This window comes from Acinonyx jubatus, chromosome D4 (assembly GCF_027475565.1).
Source record: "Acinonyx jubatus isolate Ajub_Pintada_27869175 chromosome D4, VMU_Ajub_asm_v1.0, whole genome shotgun sequence".
In the NCBI taxonomy this organism is placed as follows: domain Eukaryota; kingdom Metazoa; phylum Chordata; class Mammalia; order Carnivora; family Felidae; genus Acinonyx; species Acinonyx jubatus.
This window is the reverse complement of record NC_069391.1, coordinates 23110673-23132974: the sequence shown is the minus strand read 5'-3', so window position 1 is coordinate 23132974 and position 22302 is coordinate 23110673. Positions and strand designations below refer to the sequence as shown.

The 22302-nt window shown below is 39.9% G+C and overlaps 1 protein-coding gene across 3 annotated transcripts in view; it reads right to left on the bottom strand.

The window, feature by feature from the left end:
* The window catches only part of SVEP1 (sushi, von Willebrand factor type A, EGF and pentraxin domain containing 1), a 197112-nt gene that overhangs the window by 52510 nt on the left and 122300 nt on the right, over positions 1-22302 (bottom strand). For all 3 annotated transcript variants that reach the window (XM_027034812.2, XM_027034811.2, XM_053204811.1), the window contains exons 28-36: positions 19781-19905; positions 18600-18723; positions 17204-17374; positions 16040-16213; positions 14793-14912; positions 13217-13393; positions 12912-12996; positions 11838-12029; positions 10723-10890 (exon numbers count right to left, since the gene is read on the bottom strand). In XM_027034812.2, the coding sequence (XP_026890613.1) occupies positions 10723-10890; positions 11838-12029; positions 12912-12996; positions 13217-13393; positions 14793-14912; positions 16040-16213; positions 17204-17374; positions 18600-18723; positions 19781-19905 (1336 nt within the window). The remainder of the gene's footprint in view (positions 1-10722; positions 10891-11837; positions 12030-12911; positions 12997-13216; positions 13394-14792; positions 14913-16039; positions 16214-17203; positions 17375-18599; positions 18724-19780; positions 19906-22302) is intronic.

Genomic DNA, 22302 nt, shown 5'->3' with positions numbered 1-22302 from the left:
CTGCTTGAATATTGAGCTTACTGATCAAATGATGCTCCTTTAAGATATAGAAATATATCTTCATATTAATATTAATGCTTGTTTAAGTAAGGGAAGTGGACTTACAATTTTGGCTATTTAAAAAACTCTAAAAAATGTTGCACATTTTTTTAAAACTAAGAATGACTCAGTTTAAATTTAGAACATCATCTGTCTACAGATGGTTTTAGTTGGTTGATTTTATCACTAGTCTTTGAAACAAAAACTCTAATGAACCATATGTGGCCCACACATAATTCATGCATTTACTCATATTCAATGATATTTAAAGCAGCAATTATAATTTCAGTCCGCAATGTTTCCTAAACCCTCAACCAACCAAGCGTTAGCGTTTGGCGCTGTGTTCCACATACGGCTCTGCTATTCAACCAGTATGAATCAACTTTGCTTAATAACTCTCAGTCTTTCTTTCTGCCTTTAACATATTTTCCCATAGATGATGACAGATTAATGACTTGCAAAACCTTAAATTATTCTCAAGGGCTCTCTCAACAAAGTGGAACAAAGTATCATGATATACAGCATTAGAATAATTATAATGGAGTCATCCTTATTTTTAAAAAAATTTTCTTAATGTTTATTCATTTTTGAGAGACAGAGAGAGAGAGAGAGAGAGCATGAGTGGGGGAGGGGGCAGAGAGAGAGGGAGACACAGAATCTAAAGCAGGCTCCAGGCTCCGAGCTGTCAGCACAGAGCCCGTGAGATCATGACCTGAGCTCAAGTCAGACCCTTAACCAACTGAGCCACACAGGCGCCCCTGGAGTCGTCCTGATCTTGATTCTTTCTTTTTGAAGAGAAAGATACAGAGTTTTAAAGGAATGTCTGGGGCACCTGGGTGGCTCAGTCAGTTGAGTGTCCGACTCCTGATTTCAGCTCAGGTCATGAGTTCACAGTTTCTGGGATCAAGCCCCACGTCAGGCTCTGCACTGACAGTGCAGAGCCTGCTTGGGATTCTCTTTCTCCCTCTCCTTCTGTACACCCCCGCCTCAAAAATAAATAAATAAAAAATATAAAGGAACGTCTAACACCTGATCAGTCTGTCATTTTGCTACTAATGAAGGATAAAAGGACTAAAATAATTTGGCAATTAACATAATCCTTTTTAGACATACAAATTTCTTCATTTTACAGATGAGTTAATGGTGGTTCCACAGGTTGAAAGACCTGCCTGGAGTCACACAGCCGCAAGCAGCAGAGTTAAAAATCTGCCTTTGATTTACTAGATTCTAACACTTACACCTTTTCCATGACATTGTTCTGTTTCCCTTCCTTTTTCTTTTTAAAATGAGGCAGATCACAATTTGCAGGTGTCCCGTGGAAACTGCATTGCAGTGTCACTAGTACAAATTATTTGACCCACCCTTCGGCAGAGATTCTCAAGTCATTAGTTAGCAAACATTTCCCCTGAGGTCCTTTTAGTTTTATGAGGGATCTGCTATGATAGAGAGCTTTGAATCCCTTCGCCCTCGCTGTCAAGATTCATGAAATCTGTAGGAAACAAGGATCAAGGAGAAAAAGGCACAGCATCAGCAGAGATGTGAGCATCCACCTTGCTTACGGCCATATATCATGCTGTGGACAGAAGTGGTCTGGAAACACAGACATCCCTAACAACTAAGCGCAGGGTCTGCTACAGTTCATGGCAATCGATAAGCTCTGCTCTTTCTATTAGAAATCAAACTTAGTAAGTTTTCAGATGGCTTCTGTCTAGAAGGATACAGGAAAGTATCCAAAGACAATATGTAAAGGCATAATGTTTTTAAAAAATCCATTATCCCAGGTTTGAGTGCCCAGATTTCACTGTTTCTATGTTGAATGCGCTCTGAGTAGAAATTCCATTTGTAGAGGCTCCTGAAGTTTTGTATTTTTATAGCACAATTTACATCCTTTGTGCACTTTGAACCACGCATCATTATTTCCATGGGTCCCTTGATGCTCCTAGCATCAGTTCATTGGCGGAAGTTCACAGACGTCACCGGAGACATCCCTGATTTATTAGGATCCACTGGGCCATCTATAAAATGCTTCCTCTATTTCATGGGACCAGCTACTCTGAGGCAGAAGCATCTGCATCCAGAACCTTCCTTATTCTTCGAAGCCTCTTAAGGATACAAAAAATGGTGTGTAGCAGTTTGGCAGCACTTTGTTAGGCCTCTGACCCCTGATCTTCAGGAAAATCTCCACCAACAACTCCTCCCTAACGAAAAATCACAGCAAAGCTCTTCGGTAAAGTAGTGGAAGATTACCACCAAATACATATATTATAAATAAATGAATGTAAACAATGTATTTTCAACACTACCCATAATTTCCTGGAACCTACAATATCTCTTTCTCTGACCTAAGGTCTTAGCTTTTCTTTATTACTCTCAATCAGCATTTAGTCCTTCATTAAAGAATTCTTAAGGACCATGCTATGCGTTAGAGTCACTTCCTTAGTACACAATGCAAAGCTAATGCATTTGCTTGTTTTATGCATCTGTGTCCATCCTGTATTCCTTACCCCCTCCACTGCCTGGCGTACTGTAGGCCCCTTCACACCTAGAGAAGTTGTTTAAAGGAGAAACGATGGATTCTACCTGAAGAATGGAAAGAGGAGGGAAGCCTTCCCTGTTGAAATGGCTTTTGAGAGGAATCATCAGAGGAGATGAGCAGAAAAGGAGTCACTCAAGGCTGAAAAGTAACATGAACAAAGGGCTAGGAGTATGATATGGGTGGGGCATTCTGGAAACTTACAAATAGTTAGGAATGGCATATGAACACCGGAAGAAGGAAGTGGGGATCACTAGGATCTTGTGTGTTGTGGCAGGCGCAAGTGAACAGGATATGGTTTTTGACAGTGTCTTTTCCAAGGATACTCAGGTTTTGGCAGACAAAATATTGCTAGAGCAGAAAGATACTGAAGTGGTGTATTACCTGGATGACCCAAAGAGCACTGATTCATAGAAATAAGCAAGTTGGGAGTTTCATATCTTGTGAATGCCATAAAACTCTGTCCTCAGTCCCTATGGTGCATCAGTTTACAAGAAACACATAACAGTAGGGTGGGGGATAAGGATTTTTATAGTCCAGTTCTAATAATGTTTCTAATTACAAGTATAAGACTTAACAAAGATAAGAGGCAAAGGTCCTGCACATACACAGTAAAGTAAACCTGCACAAATGGCAAACCCGGCTTCTATGACGGCCAATACGAGTCTTTAGTGTTTCACTGAATGTAAGTTGAATGAGTCAATGGTGACATCCTTAAAGGATGACTGATTTCTAGAAACTCATTTATTTAGAAAGAGAAGAGAAATGAAATACATTTTTATCTTTGTATGTATGTGTCAGCCTCTCGATTTGGCATTTTTATCTCTGTTATGTTCTAATTTGCACATGTCAGTGTGCGTTATGGCTTTGGGTACCAAGATTGAAAATGGACTGCAGACCTACAAAATAAGCTCAGAGAGTGACTCTGAGAGGAACAGGCTTGTAATCACAACCATTTAAGAGGAACAAGAGCAGACTGGAGGCTGAGTTGGCTGAAATGTCTGTCTCTCGGCACCAGAGTAAGGGATCTTTTCTCAGTCAGGAGATGTGTGAAGGGCTGGGATCTTTTCCTGAATACTCCCCATTAGCTCTAATGATCCCTTTGTGGGAGAAGCTCAGGACCAAGCTATGAATACTCGAAGGTGCGGAAAAATTTATGCTGAGTAGTTTCAAGAAGTGAAACCAAAGCTAGTACTTGAGAACAGATAATATATTCAATAAAGATGGGGGTTGAGGTTTATTAAAAAAAAAAACAACAAACTTTTCCGGGGCACCTGGGTGGCTCAGTCCGTTAAGTGTCTGACTCTTGATTTGAGCTGAAGTCATGATCTCACAGTCGTGAGACTGAGCCCTGCGTGGGGCTGTGCGCTGACAGCATGAAGCTTGAGATTCTCTCTCCCTCTCCTTCTGCCCCTCCACTGCTCACATGCACCCTCTCTTTGAAAACAAAATAAAAACAAAAAAACGATCTTCAAAATATGTCAGGTAGTCTTTCAAGATGCTAAAGAAGGATATATTTTCCAAATGACAAAAAAAAAGAGGAGTTAACTATTGTCTAGATTGAATTATAATTGGTCTCTGATCCGACTGCTGCATTACTTCCTTATGTTTGGAGTCTGAAGGTGTGTTATGATTTCTGGGGAACATATTTCACCTGCTCATTTGTTTAAAAGAATCATTTAAAAAACAAACAGTTTTGTACAGATGATGACACACACCCTATAAATGTTGGCCACCAAAGCAGGAAAATTGGAATTGGCACAAATCTAAAGTGCTGGAATATTTAATATTCTGTGACATATTGTATTCTCATTCAAGAGACATTGGGGACACTATTGCAGACCCTCATTTAAAAATCAGGGCCTACGTATTATATAACAAATTGTTTTACTCTGTAATTCCAAGGAAAAATGACCCACTGATATTACAGTGATGCCATAGAAGGGCATACTCCAGGAGGCATCTGCTGTAATTCATTAGCATATTTCTGGAATAATGTTGAAAAATTCTTTGAAAATGGGCAGAGTAGTCTTCAGATGCAATTTTCAGTGATTTGATTCACACACTGAGTGGAAGCCTACTAAGGGAGCATGTGTGAAGCTTTATGAGAGAGCTCCCCAGTGGATTGTTAGCTCTTCTCTTTTTAAAAGAAGAACCTTAAAAGAGCCTTAAAACAGCAGCATACTAGATATGTAAAGAGCCGCAATTTAATAAGAACGGTAGAAAGTATAAATTTCCATCAGCAGTTAATTCTGTTTCCAATTAAAAATGATCAAAATTTTTATCTTAGTATATTCAGTAATTGAATTTAAAAATCTATATAATTAAAGACGAACCAAAGGGAAACATTCTATTAGGATTTTAGGATATCAATGACTCTTCTTTCCCTCTGAGCTTCTTATCAAAAGAACAGACACATAAGGATGAAAAGGAAAATGAGAGACAAGTTACCATTTTATTAACTTGGGCAGACAGCTGAACACTTCCAGCCCAGTATTTTGATAAAAGGTGAATTTTAAAGACCAATTTTAGGGCAGGAGGCAGAAATCCACTTCCTGCTTCTTTCTTTCCCTGACACTCATCTTACCACTCCTGTCTCCTAAAGTATCGGCTCTTCCATCTAGAGTTGAGAGCGGTTCACTCCCCCTTATTTCAAGGAAAGGTCTATACAAAGGACAACACCAATATGAGAAGAAACAACACTGAGACTGAAGCAAGAATGTGTGTATGTGGATTCACTAAGCAGGCCTGGGTGGCTCACACAGTGTGCAGGGCAGTGGGAGTTGAGGCAGCTGGAGAAAGAAAGAGGCTCTAGTCCTCATATCAAGCCAACAGTATCTTGGGAAGCAGAAAGAGACCGCCAAACAGGCCCATCGCACATAAGCCATCACTTGAACACAGTGATGCCATCCTGGAAGACACAGTGCATGCTGGCCTATGCCAATCAATTCCTTGGGGGAAGAAACAGAAAAGGGGCGCACAGACAGAACTTCTACTTCTGGCCATGCCACAGTCTGAAACCTTCCCTCTACCATATTTGATGGAATATAACAAAAGTTATTATGCACATGCCAGAAATAAGGAGGGAACTAACAGAGAAGTAAGCCTGTGACTGGATGCTGCAATTGCCATGGATTGGACAGGGAAGGGAAGAAGAGGTGGTAGGAAATATAACTTTGGAATTGAAACAGGAGAGCAGCCAAGTATCGGACATGGATCTTTGTCCTACAAGGACATTCATTGAAAGGATATTCACTAGAAAAATTCCACCTAGAGGCCCAGTGAGAGGAAAAGTGAGATCTCTGTATTTGTTGGGGCCCTGGGTGGGTTAATAAAAAGTCCCTGCTAAGGTAGTAGTCCCTGGGTCTCATCTCACGTGGATTTGATGTTAGATTTACTTTATATGGAAAGCCTTCAAATTTGTAAATTAATGTAAAATTGGGTTCTTATCTGGTGATATGATAGAAAAAATAATCCACATACTTAAACCATAAGGGATTGTCATAGATAAAACAAGTTTTGCTTACTCTAAGGACACAATATGAAATTACAAAACATACATGATCATGTTTTTCATCATGAATCAGTCAGCAGGCAGAACAAACAGCGAGATTAGAGTACCAACAAATTGAGACAGTAAAAAAAGTTCTAACATTAAAAAATTATATGCAATAAGTATGTTGAAATAATTCAGGACAAAAAGACAAAATCCTATCAAAAAAGGAAAAGATATTTAAAAAGAAAAGATATTTAAAAGATATTCAAGAAGAAATACTTGAAAAATAAACAAATATAAATTCTAGAAGCAAAAATATATAAAGTACACTTTTAAAAAAATTGATGGACTCATTTAAAAGCAGATTACAGATAGTAGAAACTGTAAACTAGATGATATATGTGAGAAAATTACCCAAATTGCAGCCCAAGTTTATAAACAGATGGAAAACGTGACAGACTAATAAACACGGGGAGAGAAAGAAAAGGCCCAATACATAAGGCTTAAAGAAACAGAGAAAAGCGAAAGTGAAGAGAAGGGAATATTTGAAGTTAAAATAGCTGAGAATATTCCAAAATTGGTGAAAGATGTGAATTTTCAGAGGTAAGAAGTACAATGAGTCCTGAACAAGATGAATGACAATATAACACATTTTTAGTCATATCATAAGGAAATACTAAAACAACAAAGACATATTAAAAATAAAAAAGCCAAAGGGGAAAGATATTACTTATAGTGGAACAACAATTCATTCAGAATTTCTCGATCTTCGCACTACTGACATTTTGGGCTGGACACTTCTGGGTTTTGGGCTGCTGGTCTATGCATCATAGGCTGGTTAGCAGCATCCCTAGACTCTATCCATGAGAGCTAGGAGCACCTTCTCCTCAACTGTGACAACCAAAAAAGTCTCCAGACATTGCCAAATGTTCCTGGTGGGCAACACTGCCCCTGGTTAAGAACCCCAAGCAGACTGATGATGGAATCTTCAATAGCAACATTAGCAGTCATAAGGCAATGGAATAATATTTTCAAAAATGTGTATGTAAGAAAACTATTAGTGTAGACTCATATACCCAGCTAAACTGTAATTCAAGAGCAAAGGTAAAGTACTATTATTTTTAGACAAAGATTGTAGAACATACGTTTGGTGAAAAAAAAAAACGTAAAGGATATACTTCAGGAAGTAGAAATATTAAACCCAGAATTAAGGAATGGGATGCAAAAAGCAATGGTGATGAAGAGATTAATAAATGTGAGTAAATCTAAATAAGCACTGACTATGTTAAAAAAATTACTAATTTGGAAAGTTGTAAAAAAAGGGAAATAAAATATAGTGATAAGACGTTTAAGATGAGAGGGGAGACAGAAGTTATTCATGCTTTCCAAGATCTTTGAGTTGTTCAGAAGAAAGGCAAAGATATTCAGTATGACCTCAGGGTAGGGATGATTCCTTAAATTTGACACACACACACACACACACACACAAATATAAAGTAAACAACTGATAGATATCAAATAATATCTCCTAAGGTTTAAAATATGCATATTATTTCATGACACAACACTAATTCTTGGTGTCTGAGCCAGAAACAGTCTCACTCATATGTACCAAGAAACATGTGCATCTGATATTTACTTCAGAATGGTTACATCAGCAAATAAAGTGGAAACAAATCAACCTTCTACCAGTAGAGAAACGGGTGACTTACAGATAGTTCATTCTTCCAAGGGAATACCTTATAGTAGTCAAGATGAATTCTGTTAATTTACACGTATCAATAGAGAAGAGTGTAAAACACGTGGTAAGCAAAACTCAAGCTTCAAAAAGACACTTAAGAGTACTAAGAGTCATATTCAGAAATTGAAAGACATAAATCAATAGAACATTGTTTATGGAGACATACATATGGAATAAGGGGAAAATGAACATTTGTTACCTCGGGGAGAATGGGAAAGTGACGAGGACGGCTTCTCGTTACATTTGAGGTACTTTACTGTATTATTTTTACTTCATACTGTATTTCTTTCATGAAAAGAAAGCTATTATAACTATGGCAAAAAAATTAATATGCACTTGTCTCTCAAGAATGGATGCCCAGTAACTTTAAATAGAGATTAATGACTTTTTGTGGTTTTCTGTATATTTCAAATGTCTCATTGGCCATTTGGCCAGACAAAAGAGGAGTACAAAGGCTTTCTTTCTATCTGGCCCTCCCTGTAGCATCCCAAAGAGGAGTGAGGGTATGCAAAGGGGCATCAATGTTCTTCCTCTCGCCAAACTTTGGCTTTCAGAAAAAAAAAGAAAACTATCTCTTAATAGTTTTTGATGTTTTTCGTTTAGAACAAAATGTAGATGGGCAGTGATTTGTGACTGCAGGTACTTTCTATTAATTTGATTATTTAAGATAGTTGCCCCCTAAATTATTAAAATGTTATCACTGTATACAGCAATAATGGTGACAGAGAAAATAAAACAGCCATTTTTACACATAGCACTTCATGCATGTTTAAAGCACTTTCTTAAAACTGTTCTCAGGCCTTCTAACAGCTATGTGATTTAGGTGGGTAGATTCAGTTTCCATCTTTTCAATGGGATGAAATCTCCCACAGAGTGTCCACTTGCCTAAACCAGGAGGAATATGTAAGATAATGTGGCCCAATACCCTCATGTTTTAACTATAACGCTGGAATACTATTTATTCTGCTAAACTTTCATTGTTGTAGAAGGGGGCACATGAGATAATTCATGTGAAAGTTCTCTGAGGAATGTAAACCCTCTATGAATGTATGGATTTGTTGTAATTTTTATTACTGCCTATAGCACTTTTAATAAAATCCTTTTGTATAATATATAGACTTAACATTAGGCAGACTCAGAACTCTTGTGACATATTTTAGGTGAATTATTCGTAAAGAAAAGAAGAAAAATGTTAATTTGCATCTATAGAGTGATCTTTAATATTTAAAAATATTTGTAGACAAAATTCTGGGAAGAAATATAGTAACTACTACCATTTACCTTTGGGTAATTAAATTTTTTTTGATGTTTATTTATTATTTTTTAGAGAGACAGAGACAGAGCGTGAATGGAGGAGGGGCAGAGAGAGAGAAAGAGAGACAGAGAGAGAGAGAGAGGCAGAATTCAAAGCAGTCTCCAGGCTCTGAGATGTCAGCACAGAGCCCAATGTAGGGCTCAAACCCACGAACTGTGAGATCATGACCTGAGCTAAAGTCCGGCGCTTAACTGAGTGAGCCACCCAGGCATCCCTATTTTTGGGTAAGTTTTTACAATATATTTTTTACTTAAGAAGGTGTCCAGGTTTGGGATCTCTATCGGCTATTCAAGAGTTTGACTCTCAGGAGCTTTTTGCAAAAAAAAATATTGTCGCCACCTGCTGGCAGTCCTGTATTCCCGGGACTGTCCTCAACCCAGGTGAAATGAACTTCAGCTTCAGTAGAATAGAAACTTCACTGTCATTTGTGCTCCAGTCATAATAATGGCAAGGTTTGTTGAATTAAGTTTTTTTTCTTTTTGTCTTTTAATTGAATTTTTTTAATGTTTATTTTTTATTTTGAGACAGACAGAGTGTGAGCAGGGGAAGGGCAGAGAGAGGGAGACACAGAATCTGAAGCAGGCTCCAGGTTCTGAGCTGTCAGCACAGAGCCTGACATGGGGCTCGAACCCACAGACAGATCATGACCTGAGCCCAAGTCAGATGCCTAACCAGCTGAACCATCCAGGTGACCCTTTTTTGTTTTTTGTTTTTTCTGATTAGGCTAGGCATGATACCATTTTATTCCTCACAGTATCCATAAGAAGTGTGAGCCTTTAATGAGATTATTTTTATGCAGGACAATTGAAGCCCAGAGCTTTTCCCCAAAGCCACACAGTGAATGACAGAGCTGAGATGCAAATCCAGAAAGCAGCAACTCTTCTGCTGTTGCTGCTTCCAACTGTGTGAAAAACACCTGCTGTAAATCTGGAGCGTGAAAGCACTATTAATGGTGAAAATATTTCTTGAAGAAGCAAGGGGGGGAAGCAAGCAATGAAATGCACGTCAGAGGAGCCAGGATTCTTCACTTGCTTGTTGCCTGCCTGAGACCTTAAGCAGACCACCCTCCCAGAGTGAGCCCCCCCTTTCTCTGCACTCCCACAGTTTTGGGAGGATCATATGAAACAGTGAGTGTGAAAGCTCTTTGTAACCTGCTTCCTCGTTTTTCAAAATTTATCTCCGAATGATATGAGATCATTAAAAATATAAAAACCTGAACTCTATTATCTTTTGTCCCTGTGGACATGTCACCTTTATGTTGTGACTTAAAGTCTTGCCTTCAGGTTTGCAGAAGATAAATATGCAACTGCCTATTTAAATGTGTTTTTCTCATCTCTAAGAAAGGTATAAAGATATTTTCCACTGCGCTGCCCAATATCCATTATTCAAGGCCTAATTTGATAAATTACTCTAATTCCAGGAAAACACTGTTCCCACAGGAGAATATGCTCCCTTTCTGCTGTCAGGAAACAAGAGTCTCTGTGGCTTTGGTTGCCAAGAAATTTAATTTAGTGTCCAATGGAGCCCATCTCCACAGTTGGGGGTGCGTCCGCTCCCTCGAGGCTCCCAATGTTTCTTTCCCTCATAGGGTTACTCACCCTTCTTTGCAAGTGTAAGTGACAGTGTTCCCAAAAGTGAAGTTGCTCCCAGTGATGACAGCATCTTTGATTGCCGGCGGCTCTCCACAGACGACAAGATGGCAGGTAGGTGGCGCTCTGTCCCAGCTGCCTGATGCCGAGCATTCAATGACAGAAGGGCCCTGTAAGCTACAGGAAAGAATGATGCCACCTCTTTCATTGGCTATTATTCACTGCTATGGAGAGGATTACATAAAAGCAGGGGAAACCCGAGCAGGCTCCAGGGTGTTTATAATAATGAATGGGCTTAGGGTCTCAGCTGCAAAATAAAATGTGCATACTGGTGGTGGCGTAGGGCACTCCAGACCTCACAAATAGGTTACCGGGATGAGAAGGGGTTAATGGGCTGGTTGGGATCCAGCAGTAACTGAGGCAGACACCCAGGAAGTCATGGTAACTGAAGTCAACGGGCATGAGCCTGGGCACCTGACCGTGCGTTGCTCACGACTCTGACCTCTGGTCTTCCTTTGATTTACAAACCTTACATCCCAAGGGCGTGGCTTACCCACCTTTGCTTGCCAACCTGATTCTGACTGTCTGTATCATTCTACTTTCTGGTCACTGGATATGTTTCACTTCAGATCCTGTTGGCCAAGTTTATGACTACTACCTCTGTCTATCGTCCCTTCTGTTTGAACATACGCACATACATCCCCTCACACACCATTAATCAAACCAACCTCTTATAGTATTAAGAACCCGGGCCCTTACCTTGACATGTTTTTTGGAACATTCCATGCAATGTTGAGTATAAGCGTGGTAAGTTATTTACCACCCCCCCCCCCAAAATCCAGATATTGTGTTTTGCTTCGCAAACGCTTTTTGCTTTTATGTTTAATGACTGAATGCTTATAGTAACTGACCTAGAGCTCCCAGAGTCAAAGTTAGGTGGAGTATTTTTCTAGGCATTCCTAGCACTATAAACTAGTCTTCAGGAAGCATACAAATTTGAGACGATCTTTTACATTTAGAAATTTGTATTTAAAGTCAGCTAGTCATATACAAATGAAATCTACTGAGTGAATAACGAGTAACAGGGTATTATAGGCAGCTTGGCTGGTGTCTACAGACTTTACCTGTATCCACTCTCACACGAATATGATGCAGTAGAAAGGTAGGTAAGCCCGCTCAAAATATATTTCCCATTATTTATGTTTTCGGGGCTAGAACACTTGACCAGTTCACACACAGGAAGAGAATGACTCCAAGAACCGCTAGCAAGACAGGATGATTCTCTAGCACCATCCAGAGTATATCCTTTATTACACCTAAAGGAGATAAAGGAAAATTACTGAATATACTTTGCTTTATTTTGCATCATTTTATGAGCACCAGAACCTTTAAAAATATTGAGGATTTACACTTTACGATTTATTGGAGGAGTTCTTTTTTTTTTCCTACTGAAATAATGCTTTGAAATTATTATTTTTTAAGGTTGAATATTGTACATCTTCCCCCAGGGACCCTGCTGAGTGATAAGTAGATAAATAAAGAATTTGGCTTGCCTCCAGTTTGTGCCATGGATTAGTAGCTGCAAACAGACAATTCCTAATTTGAGAATGGTCTGGTTTAGCACAAGTGCCTGAGATACTGGGTCTGGAGACAAAACTCCAGCTTATAACCAAGAATATTCATCAGCTTGCATGGCCTTCCTCTATGACATCCATTCTCAGAACACCTCAAGGAGATGCTGGGGACAAGAATAGGTGACTGGTCAAGGGATTTAAGGATTCTAGATAGGACTACCCATTAGGTTATTAAATTAGATTTCTTCATACTAGACATAATTAAATTAATTCCATATTAATTCAAAAACTTCCTCTGGGATTCTTCTTCTCCCTTTCTTTCAGCATTATATCACAGCCAGCATGTCATCAACAACGTATACAATGTAGTTTAAACAAAATTTTTTAGTGTTTATTCATTTTTGAGAGAGAGAGAGAGTGAGACAGAGCATAAGCATGGCAGGGGCAGAGAGGAGATGACACAGAATCTGAAGCAGGCTCCAGGCTCTGAGCTGTCAGCACAGAGTCTGACACAGGGCTCGAACTCATGAACGGCAAGATCAAGACCTGGGCCGAAGTCGGACACTCAACTGATTGAGCCACCCAGGTGCCCCCTACAATGTAGTTTTAATCTTATGCACTTACTGATATGTTACTTTACTGCCATAGGTAAATGCTGAGCCATCAAAGCCTCCGTTTTCTGGAATAGCTGGTACACCACAGGAAACAGCTTAAAGGTGGAAAAACAAAGAAGGTACTGTTTTTCTTTGCTAGTGTGTACAAAAATCTCTAAAAGCTCCAGGGCAGCTCTAGGCTATCTTGTCACGTTTAAAGATGAACCTAATAGTTGGGCTTTAAATACGAAGAATATTGATACACTTAACACGTGACATTTCTACGCTTTAAATCGTGGCCCAATGCCACGAACATGGTGAATTTACTACACATACCTTCACAATATGGTATCAGATGACTCCATTCTCCAGATCCCAGACATGTGATTTTGGTCATTCCCATCAGCTGATATCCTTCCTCACACGAGAATGTGACTTCGGCGCCCACTGTATAAGTCTCACCATAAGAGTGGCCATTTTCTGGATCTCCTGGAGCCTTACATTTTATAGGTTCTTGAAAGGAAGAACAAGTTTTTGTGCGGAAATAAGTGGTGTTCACACAACCATGCAAGGTCTCACAGCAAAAGAGCTTCACTACCATTAAAGTACCAGTTAAATTTTTTGGAAAAAAACTTTTGAAGGGAGATGCATGGAGGTGTGGGATATGCTGGACATTAGACCAGAACGTTTTTGTTTTTGTTTTTTCAGAGAGAGAGACAGAGAGAAAGAGAAAGAGAGAGAGCTAATAAGTGAATGGGGGAGGGGCAGAGGGAGAGAGAAAGATTCTTAAGCAGGCCCCACATGGAGCCCAATGCGGGGCTTGATCCCACAACCCTGGAATCATGACCTGAGCCGTAATCAAGAGTTGGATGCGCAACCAACTGAGCCACCCAGGCAAACCCACAGAACATATATTTAATAGGCATTTAAACAACAATATTTTGGAACATCAATGACTAACAAAAATATGCAAAAATTGATCTGGCTGCAAAGGGAGTTGTTTGTTGGGGAAGTAGCGGTGGTACCAGGGCATTTATTAGAAGAACGTTAGCTCCTCCTACCTCGCCCAACCTCATACCGACTTTTTAAGCGCAACTGACTTTCTCTCAAATTGATGTAAAGGCAATACCTAAGCATATTTGAGGAAAGTTCTCAAACTCCCTTTCCAAACAGGCTATGGGTCAGAGACCCCTCCTACGTACAGATTTGAGGTTGGTCACCTCTTCTAGGGAGAGAAATAAGTTGAAGGGATATTTGAGGCTAGAGTTGGATAGGAGTAAATATAATACTCAAATTCTCAAAAGGGGAAGATACATTGATTCAATCTTTCTAAAGGTCATTATGGCTATGTAAGTCAAGGACTTTAAAGCCTCTGAGAAAGTAAATGCCATTATAAGACTTGATTTTGAGAATTCCTCTTCACTTCCTGTTTTACTGTTTTCTGGGAGTTGCTTTCTCTCAATAAATGCAGAAAGACATCAGTGGGTTGAGGGATGGGCTCGTTTTATCAGAGTTACCACAAAATACAGAGATGTGACAAGGCAAGATGTCCCTTTTTTTCAACAATATAATTCTGTGTGGCTGAGGCAGAGGAAAGATACTGATGGCAAAGTATCTTCTTTGCTCCAATTGAGGCTTTAGAGGCCAGATTATAGTTCTAAATCCCCTCTATTATTCTCATACTATGCAGATATTGCTTCAATATTCTGGTGATATAGTTGGCTTTTGTTTTTCAGAGACTGGGAAGCTGGGCATAGCACAGTGCTAAGGTAAAGCTCCTTTAGTCGTTACTTATGGGTCTTTTTAAAGATGGTTTATCTTCTCCACCTGTCCTTTGAACTTGAAAATAGTGTTGTGTTTTTAAAAAACATAAAAAATTAATAATCTTCCCAATTACACACGTACTAGTTACCTGCACAGTTTTTGCCATCTCCTGTGTAGGGTGGGATACAGGAGCAAATGTAGGATCCATTTGTATTCAGGCAGGAAGCATACTCACTACAATCTGACCCAACTGCACATTCATCGACATCTAAAATGAAGACAGCTTACAGGTAGTGAAGTTGATTGATTTTTCTTATGTATTAAGCATTTTTTTATATTTTATATATAATTATATATATATAATTTATATATATATATAATTTTATATATAAATATATTTTATATATAAAATATATCATATTTTTATATTTTTTATATTTAAATCAACATATAACACTGTATATATTTTCATAAAATTTAAATATAGTAATAATGATCACATTGCAGTTACGCAATCAAAGCTACGATTTCCGAACTACTCTACAATCCAGCAATTGCACTATTAGGTATTTACCCAGAGGATACAAAAATACAGATTTGAAGGGGTACATGCACCTCAACATTGATAGCAGCATTATCAACAACAGTCAAACTGGGGAAGGCCCAAATGTCTATCAACTGATAAATGGATAAAGAAGAAGTGGTTTATATATACAATGGGATATCACGCAGCCATCAGAATGAAATCTTGCCATTTGCAATGACATGGATGGAGCTAGAATGCAGTATGCTAAGTGAAATAAGTCAATCAGAGAAAGACAAATACCATATGGAATTTAAGAAACAAAATATGGAAACAAAATATTCCATATATGGAATTTAAGAAACAAAAATGATGGGTATATGGGAAGGGGGAAAAGAGAAGAGAGGGAAACAAACCCCAAGAGACACTTCATGATAGAGAACAAATTACGGGTTGATGGAGGGAGGTGGGTGGGGGGTGGGCTAGATGGGTGATGGGTACTAAGGAGGGCACTTGTTGGGATGAGCACTGGGTGTTGTATGTAAGTGATGAATCACTGAATTCTACTCCTGAAACCAATATTGCACTGTATGTTAATTACATACAGTAAAAAAACCTATTTCCCCAGTTTGTAGGTGGGTAAGTAGAAGAACAGAGAGATAAAAATAGTCTTGATGTTGAGCCTGGTAACAATTTAAAACATTTTTGGCACCTCTAGGGACAGCTGCTTGGTCACTATGGCTTGTCCAGGGTGTCTTGGGATGAGATGAAGTTAACAAAGGAATGTCACAAGAGAGCCTCAGGGATTTGGGGTGACTGTCTCTCATGGAGCTGGAATAAACGCACACAGTACTTGCCAAGATTTATCTCACCAAGGCATGATGGTGAAATGCCATTCCAGCTCCCATTATCTGTACAGAACATCCTCGAATCACCCAACAAATAGTAGCCATTGTTGCACTGGTAGGTCACTGTGCTGCCAGCATGGAAGTCCTCGGCTGAATAAAAGCCATTCTCCAAAGGGGGTGGCACCCCACAGCTAATGCCTGCCACGTGACCAGGAAGAATAGAACTACGTTAGGAGAAACATGCTCAAAGGACATTTTGTTTATATTAAACTAGTAGTTCAGTTAAGCATGACTTTTTCACTGCACACAAACATAGACGGAGAGTCTGCTAGGAGGGGGAGCAGGCAGTAGACATGCCCGTGCCCTTGGCATCTAGCGTGCTCTCTGGCTCAGGGTGGGCATGCACTTCATTCGTTAGGAAGAAATATTCACGAAGGTCCTACTAGACACTGCCAGAGGCGCTAACGTTGCAGTAACGAACCGGAGATAAACTCCTGCCCTGTGGAGCTTACTATCTAGTGGGAGTAGAGAAACAAGCCACAGATAAACATGTAAGTCAGTGAGAATAGATGCTATGGAGAAACTCTGCTGATCACCCTACCTAAAACAGCAGTCTGCCTCCACCCAATCCCTCACTTTGTATTTCCCTGCCTTGCTTCATTCTTCTCCATAGTCCTTACTTCTGGCCCTTGTTTTTCTTATTTATTATAACTTAAAAAATACTTGTTATTTTCTGTCTCTCCTACTCCAATGTAAACTCCATGAAAGAGACTTTCTTTCAATGCTGCATCCCTAGAACATAGACCTGTGTCTAGCACATGGTAGGTGCTTTAAAATTGCTGAATAAAGAAATGAATGGACGCGCCCAACTCAAGGGATCTTTTCCTATTTCCCACCCGGCCATAACCTGTCCCCCTTTGGACTCCAGGTCGCAGATCTGTCTTTCCCTCCCAACCAGTTCCCTGCTGCACCTGGGGTACAGCCACAGGTGGGTGTCTCTTTGGATTTCCACCACCCATTTCCCTCATGGTGGCCAGCACAGTTGGTTACACAAAGGAACTATTCAATGAACATTTGCTGTATTTGCTACTGTGGTGCACCAGGCTTTTATGCAGCATTCCTGAAACATTTCTTATGGTCCAACATCTTTCAAGAGCTACTGAAATGCCTTCAACAAAGGCAGCTCACGTTCACAGTGGGGGAGTGGTTGTGTCCATTGTCCTTGATTCAGACAGTACTGCACAGGGTTCCCGACCATCTGGAAGCCTGGATCACAGAACAGACTGATTTTGGAGCCTGGCTTTAAGTCTGTTGATACAGTTCGCAGATGAGGTACCGTTCCTTCTAAAGATGGGCAATCTGAGGGCAAAGAACAGAGGCCCAGAGCTTGTCAGCGACATTGTAACAGCATCGCTAGGTCAAGAGTTTCAAATCATGTGTTGTGCAGCATCCAAAGGCCACTCCACTGACACTAAAACAAGGTAACACGTGACCAGATCACTGACAAGCAAATTTACTAAAAAAAAACTATTTGAGTCAACTACTTTTCCTCTTTCAGCAGAGGTCAGCTGAACATTTAAAAAAAAATTTAATGTTTATTTTTGAGAGAGAGAGAGAGAGAGAGAGAGAGAGAGAGAGAGAGAGAGAGGAGAGAGAAAGAGAGTGGGAGAGGGGCAGAGAGAGAGGGAGACACAGAATCCAAAGCAGGCTCCAGGCTCTGAGCTGCCAGCACAGAGCCTGACACGGGGCTCAAACTCATGGACTGTGAGATCTTGACCTGAGCAGAAGTTGGATGTTAACCAACTGAGCTACCCAGGCTCCCCACTGAGTATTTTTTTTGAAAGGAAGAAGTGGTATTTTAGGAATATTAATGAAATCTATCAAAACCCACAAATTCTAGGACATCTTTTTTTTTTTAATGTTTATTTTTGAGAGAGAGAGAGAGAGTGTGTGAGCAGGGGAGGGGCAGAGAGAGGGAAGCACAGAATCTGAAGCAGGCTGCAGGCTCTGAGCGGTTAGCACAGTGCCCGACATGGGGCCCAAGCCCACAAACTGTGAAATCATGACCTGAGCTGAAGTCAGACACTTAACCAACTGAGCCACCCAGGTGCCCCAATTCTAGGTCATCTTTAGGAACTTCTTTACATACACTGAATTTTACAATCATTGAGACTTTGATTATTCAGTGTATGGGTTATAATGTCCATTGCTTTACTCCTTGTAAAGTAGGCTGCTAGGAAGTGTGGAGTCAAGAGAGTACCCCATCTCAAACAGGAGGACAGGACTTTGGTGGCATTTCAAAAATTAACTGTATTCCTCCTCTCGCCCTATTTTCCTCATCTTCTTTTACCATTGTCCAAGTTTCCTCCATGATGAATTTCATACTCTCTTATACAGCATGTATTTAAGAATTAAAAAATGAATCCTTTGGATAAAGGTTAGAGTGAAGACGAATTCGTAGTTGAATAACAGACTGACAGGCACATACTATTTGACCAACATGGAATTTGGAATTGTCTCCTTTTGCCATAAAGTCTCGGGAGTGGTCAAGGGATGGCAGTCTAGAGAAGAAAGAAATTCTAACCAGAACAGAATATGCTCTTGGAATCGATCTTCACTTTCCCCACAATTCCAGACAGGAAATCAGCCCAGGCTAACACATTTCCTTTACGGAGTTCCTCTGGGCATGAGGTTGCCAGTGACTTCACCTGAAAGTTTAAACACACGTCTTTAGATCAACCTTACTTGTCTGAATGTGACAGAGTTATTATGTCTTAATTTAGTCCTGCTGAAAACATTCACAGATTTTAGCGGGGAGGGTAAAGGGAAGGAGGCTTTTGTACAGTATGATTTCAGGGGTAACAGGTAAGCCTCTTCCCTCCTTCTCTCTCCTCCACCCCATCATTCCTTCTCCCAAATACGTCAGTTGCCAGAAATCCTGAAATTCTACACATAGAATTTCTCATGTAAAGCTTTACAGTTTGTGGAAGTGTTGTAGAGGTTCCCCATTCCTCATCCTCCTGTTTTCTGTCTCTGATTGAGAGGTGGGTAAACTGAGGTCTAGGCAAGTTCTGCCACTGTAATAAGGGCAGACATTTATGAAGCCCTTGCTCTGTGCCAAACAAGACCATGCCTGTATATGCCGTGTTGTGTTCGATCCTGACGAAACTCTACTAGGTACTATGCTATTCGCTCATCTTTCACGGATAAGGAAACTGAAGCTTGCTTGTTCATGTTTCACAGATATGGAAAACTGAAGCTCAGAGAGATGGGGTAACACGTTCAAAATAATCACTACACGTGTGTGGTAGAACTGGGATTTGAACCCAGGCTTTTGGACTCCAGACTGTCTTTAACCACTAGCTCATCTGTTAATCTCTATGCATGATCTTGTGCCAACCCTCAATTTCTGCAACAGAGGAATTTGAAGCAGTATTCTCTACAGTTTTGAAAGCACCGAATCCTGACCACTAGACCACCAGGGGGTGTCCCTACAGTCCTGAAATTACAAGGCATCATAAAATAATCATGTCTAATAAAACTTAAAAACATCACCGAGAAACCGAAAAGGGGATTCGCTGAAAGTCACTGTAGATAACCTCCGTCTGGCTTAGTCTACGACCGTAGTAGCATCAAATGATCTCGGTGGTCAAGTTTGAAAACCCAGAGGTTGCAATAAGATATGGCATCATTAGTCTGTTCACAGTTGTACTAGGTTTGTACCTTTGTATCTCATTACTGTCATACACTGAAAATGGAATTGACCTGCTGTGGAGACAGGACATAGTCCCAGAGGTTCAGCTGGCTTATGGAGCCCACAAAAGACTCAGCTGGGTTGAATCCCTCTCCTTTTTTGTCTTGCTCTTGCCCAAGCACTAATGCACCACCACCTAAAGAGACAAGAGAAATAGGGAGGAAAATTGACCTTAATGTCTGTTAGTCTTGAAATGCCAAATTAATGAAAGCACTGCCAATATAAACATATCAGGGAAAATTATTGAAAAGTCAAATTACCTACATTTACTGTGTGTTTTACCAATAAGGAAAAATTCAGTATTTTATATAAAGCAACTTAGAACATAGTCAGAGAAGGTTTAAATATTAGATTTACAAATATTTAACTATTAAGAACCACATATATACATAATATGCATGTAATATTTTGTGTCATCAGTAAGTCCTATTTTTCCTCCTTTCTTCCGGGAAATTACCAGAAGCTTCCAGTAGCTGCTCTTTGTTTTCTTCTTAAGCCTACAGTGCTTACATTTCTATCACCAATTCCAAGGTAACTTCTACATTTGCCAGGCCTACCTAATCACCAAACTCAATGGAAAGTCTTTAATATTCTCCTCTGGTGATTTCACTGTATCATCTGTTGCGGTTGAACATTTATTTCATTCTTTTGAACTGTCCTTCCTAGACACACTGGATGGTCTGTGTTTGCTCCTCCAGAGACACCTGCCACCCTTCTCATCTCTGCTTTGTGCCCCCAAAGGTTGACACCTATCAATGGCACCACCTGGCTGCCTTGTTCCTCTGGCTTCTGTTTATCCCTGGCCAATGGAAGGACCGGCTCAGGCAAGAAAGTGGGATGAGAGAAAAGTTTAGTTTTCCTGGATGCCTTTGTCCCAGGCAAAAGGTTGGAGGAGGCTGTTTTCCTCTATCGAATGTCATGGTTTCTGCTGGGTGATTTCTCTCCGGCACCACAGGTTTGCCTAAGTGCTGGCAACAACTCCCACTCCTTGCCACTTCGAGTTTACTTCTTGTGCCATTCCATTGTTGCTAGTCATGGATGTTTTATTGTCATGTTTTGCTTCTCTGAATCCTGACCATGCCTTTGAAAACAGTCCCTTCCTTAAATTCTTGTCAGTTTATCCTCCTCGCGTGTGCTACCCTTCCTGCCAGGAGCCAGGCTGATTCCACTTGGTGAACATGAAAGCATCTTCTCCTGGTTCTCCTCGAACCTTTCTGCTCATTCATCTCTCTTGTCTGCCTGCCTCTTAAGGTGCTGATGCACCCAGGCTCCCACCCCTGGCCTCCTTGCTCCTTCCTTCAACAATCTCCCCATCTAATCTTACTCACCTGCCAATTAGTATGTGAAGAACCCCCTTTCAAGGCTTCCCAAACTATATCCTTTTCTTATAACAATAATCATTAAAAATTAATACATGCACAGAAGGAGATTTGGAAAAATAAAGCATAAGGAATTCTACTAACCCAGAAAAAAACATTTAACAGTTTTGTGTATTTCCTTCTAGGATTTATTTTTATTATTTTTTTAGTATATTTGTATGTGTGGGAGAGAGAGATTTTAATACACACAACTAAGGATCATACTATATACAATGTTCGAATCTTGCTTTTCTTCTTTTTTAATTAATTTATTTATAAATGTATATTTATTTCTTTTGAGAGAGAGAGTGAGTGGGAAAGGGGCAGAGAGAGAGCATCCCAAGCAGGTGCTGAACTGTTAGCACAGAGCCTGATGCAGGGCTTGAACTCATGAACCATCAGATGATGACCTGAGCCAAAATCAAGAGCCGGACGCTCAACACTGAGCTAAAAAAGAATCTTGCTTTTCTTCTTCAACATGCTCTCATTTCATGAGTTTTAATGAATGTACAACAGTTCCTAATTTGCTTAATTATTAACCATTTCTTATTGGAAACTGGAGTTGTTTCCAAGTTTGGTGCTAAAGTTTCACTGAGATAAATATATTGATACATAAGCACTTATTCAGATCATTGATTATTTCCTTTAATCTGATTCCTGGTAGTTGAATTGTTGGTTGTATGCACAGGGTTTCTCTAACGTTCTTGATGAAAGTTTCTACAATGCTTCCCAGAAAGGCTGTATCAATTTTCATATCAGCAATCTCTAACAGTGTCTGCCACGCTGAATCCTTGCCAATCACATCCTATCATCAAAAACAACTCTGTCAATTTGATATAAAATGGTAAAAACCTATGTTTTTAGCTGCATGTATTCCTGTGATTAGAATTCAAACTCAATATGTCTAAAATCAGATATAAAATCTTACCTCACTCCTAACCTCTGCTCTGATAACTGTCCTTCTTCCTAGAATTCTTTTCTCAGCTAAGAGACTCTTCAATAGACCTAGTCACCCAAACTGAAGCCATCTATTCACTAAGCTCTGTCAGTTGGAGCTCTGCAATTTTTATGGACTCAAATTCATTTATACTGATGTGGGCAGACAACCATCTCCTTGGGTGGTTACTATTACAGTTTCCAGGTTTTATTCTCCTATTCCTTTAACCTACTTTCTC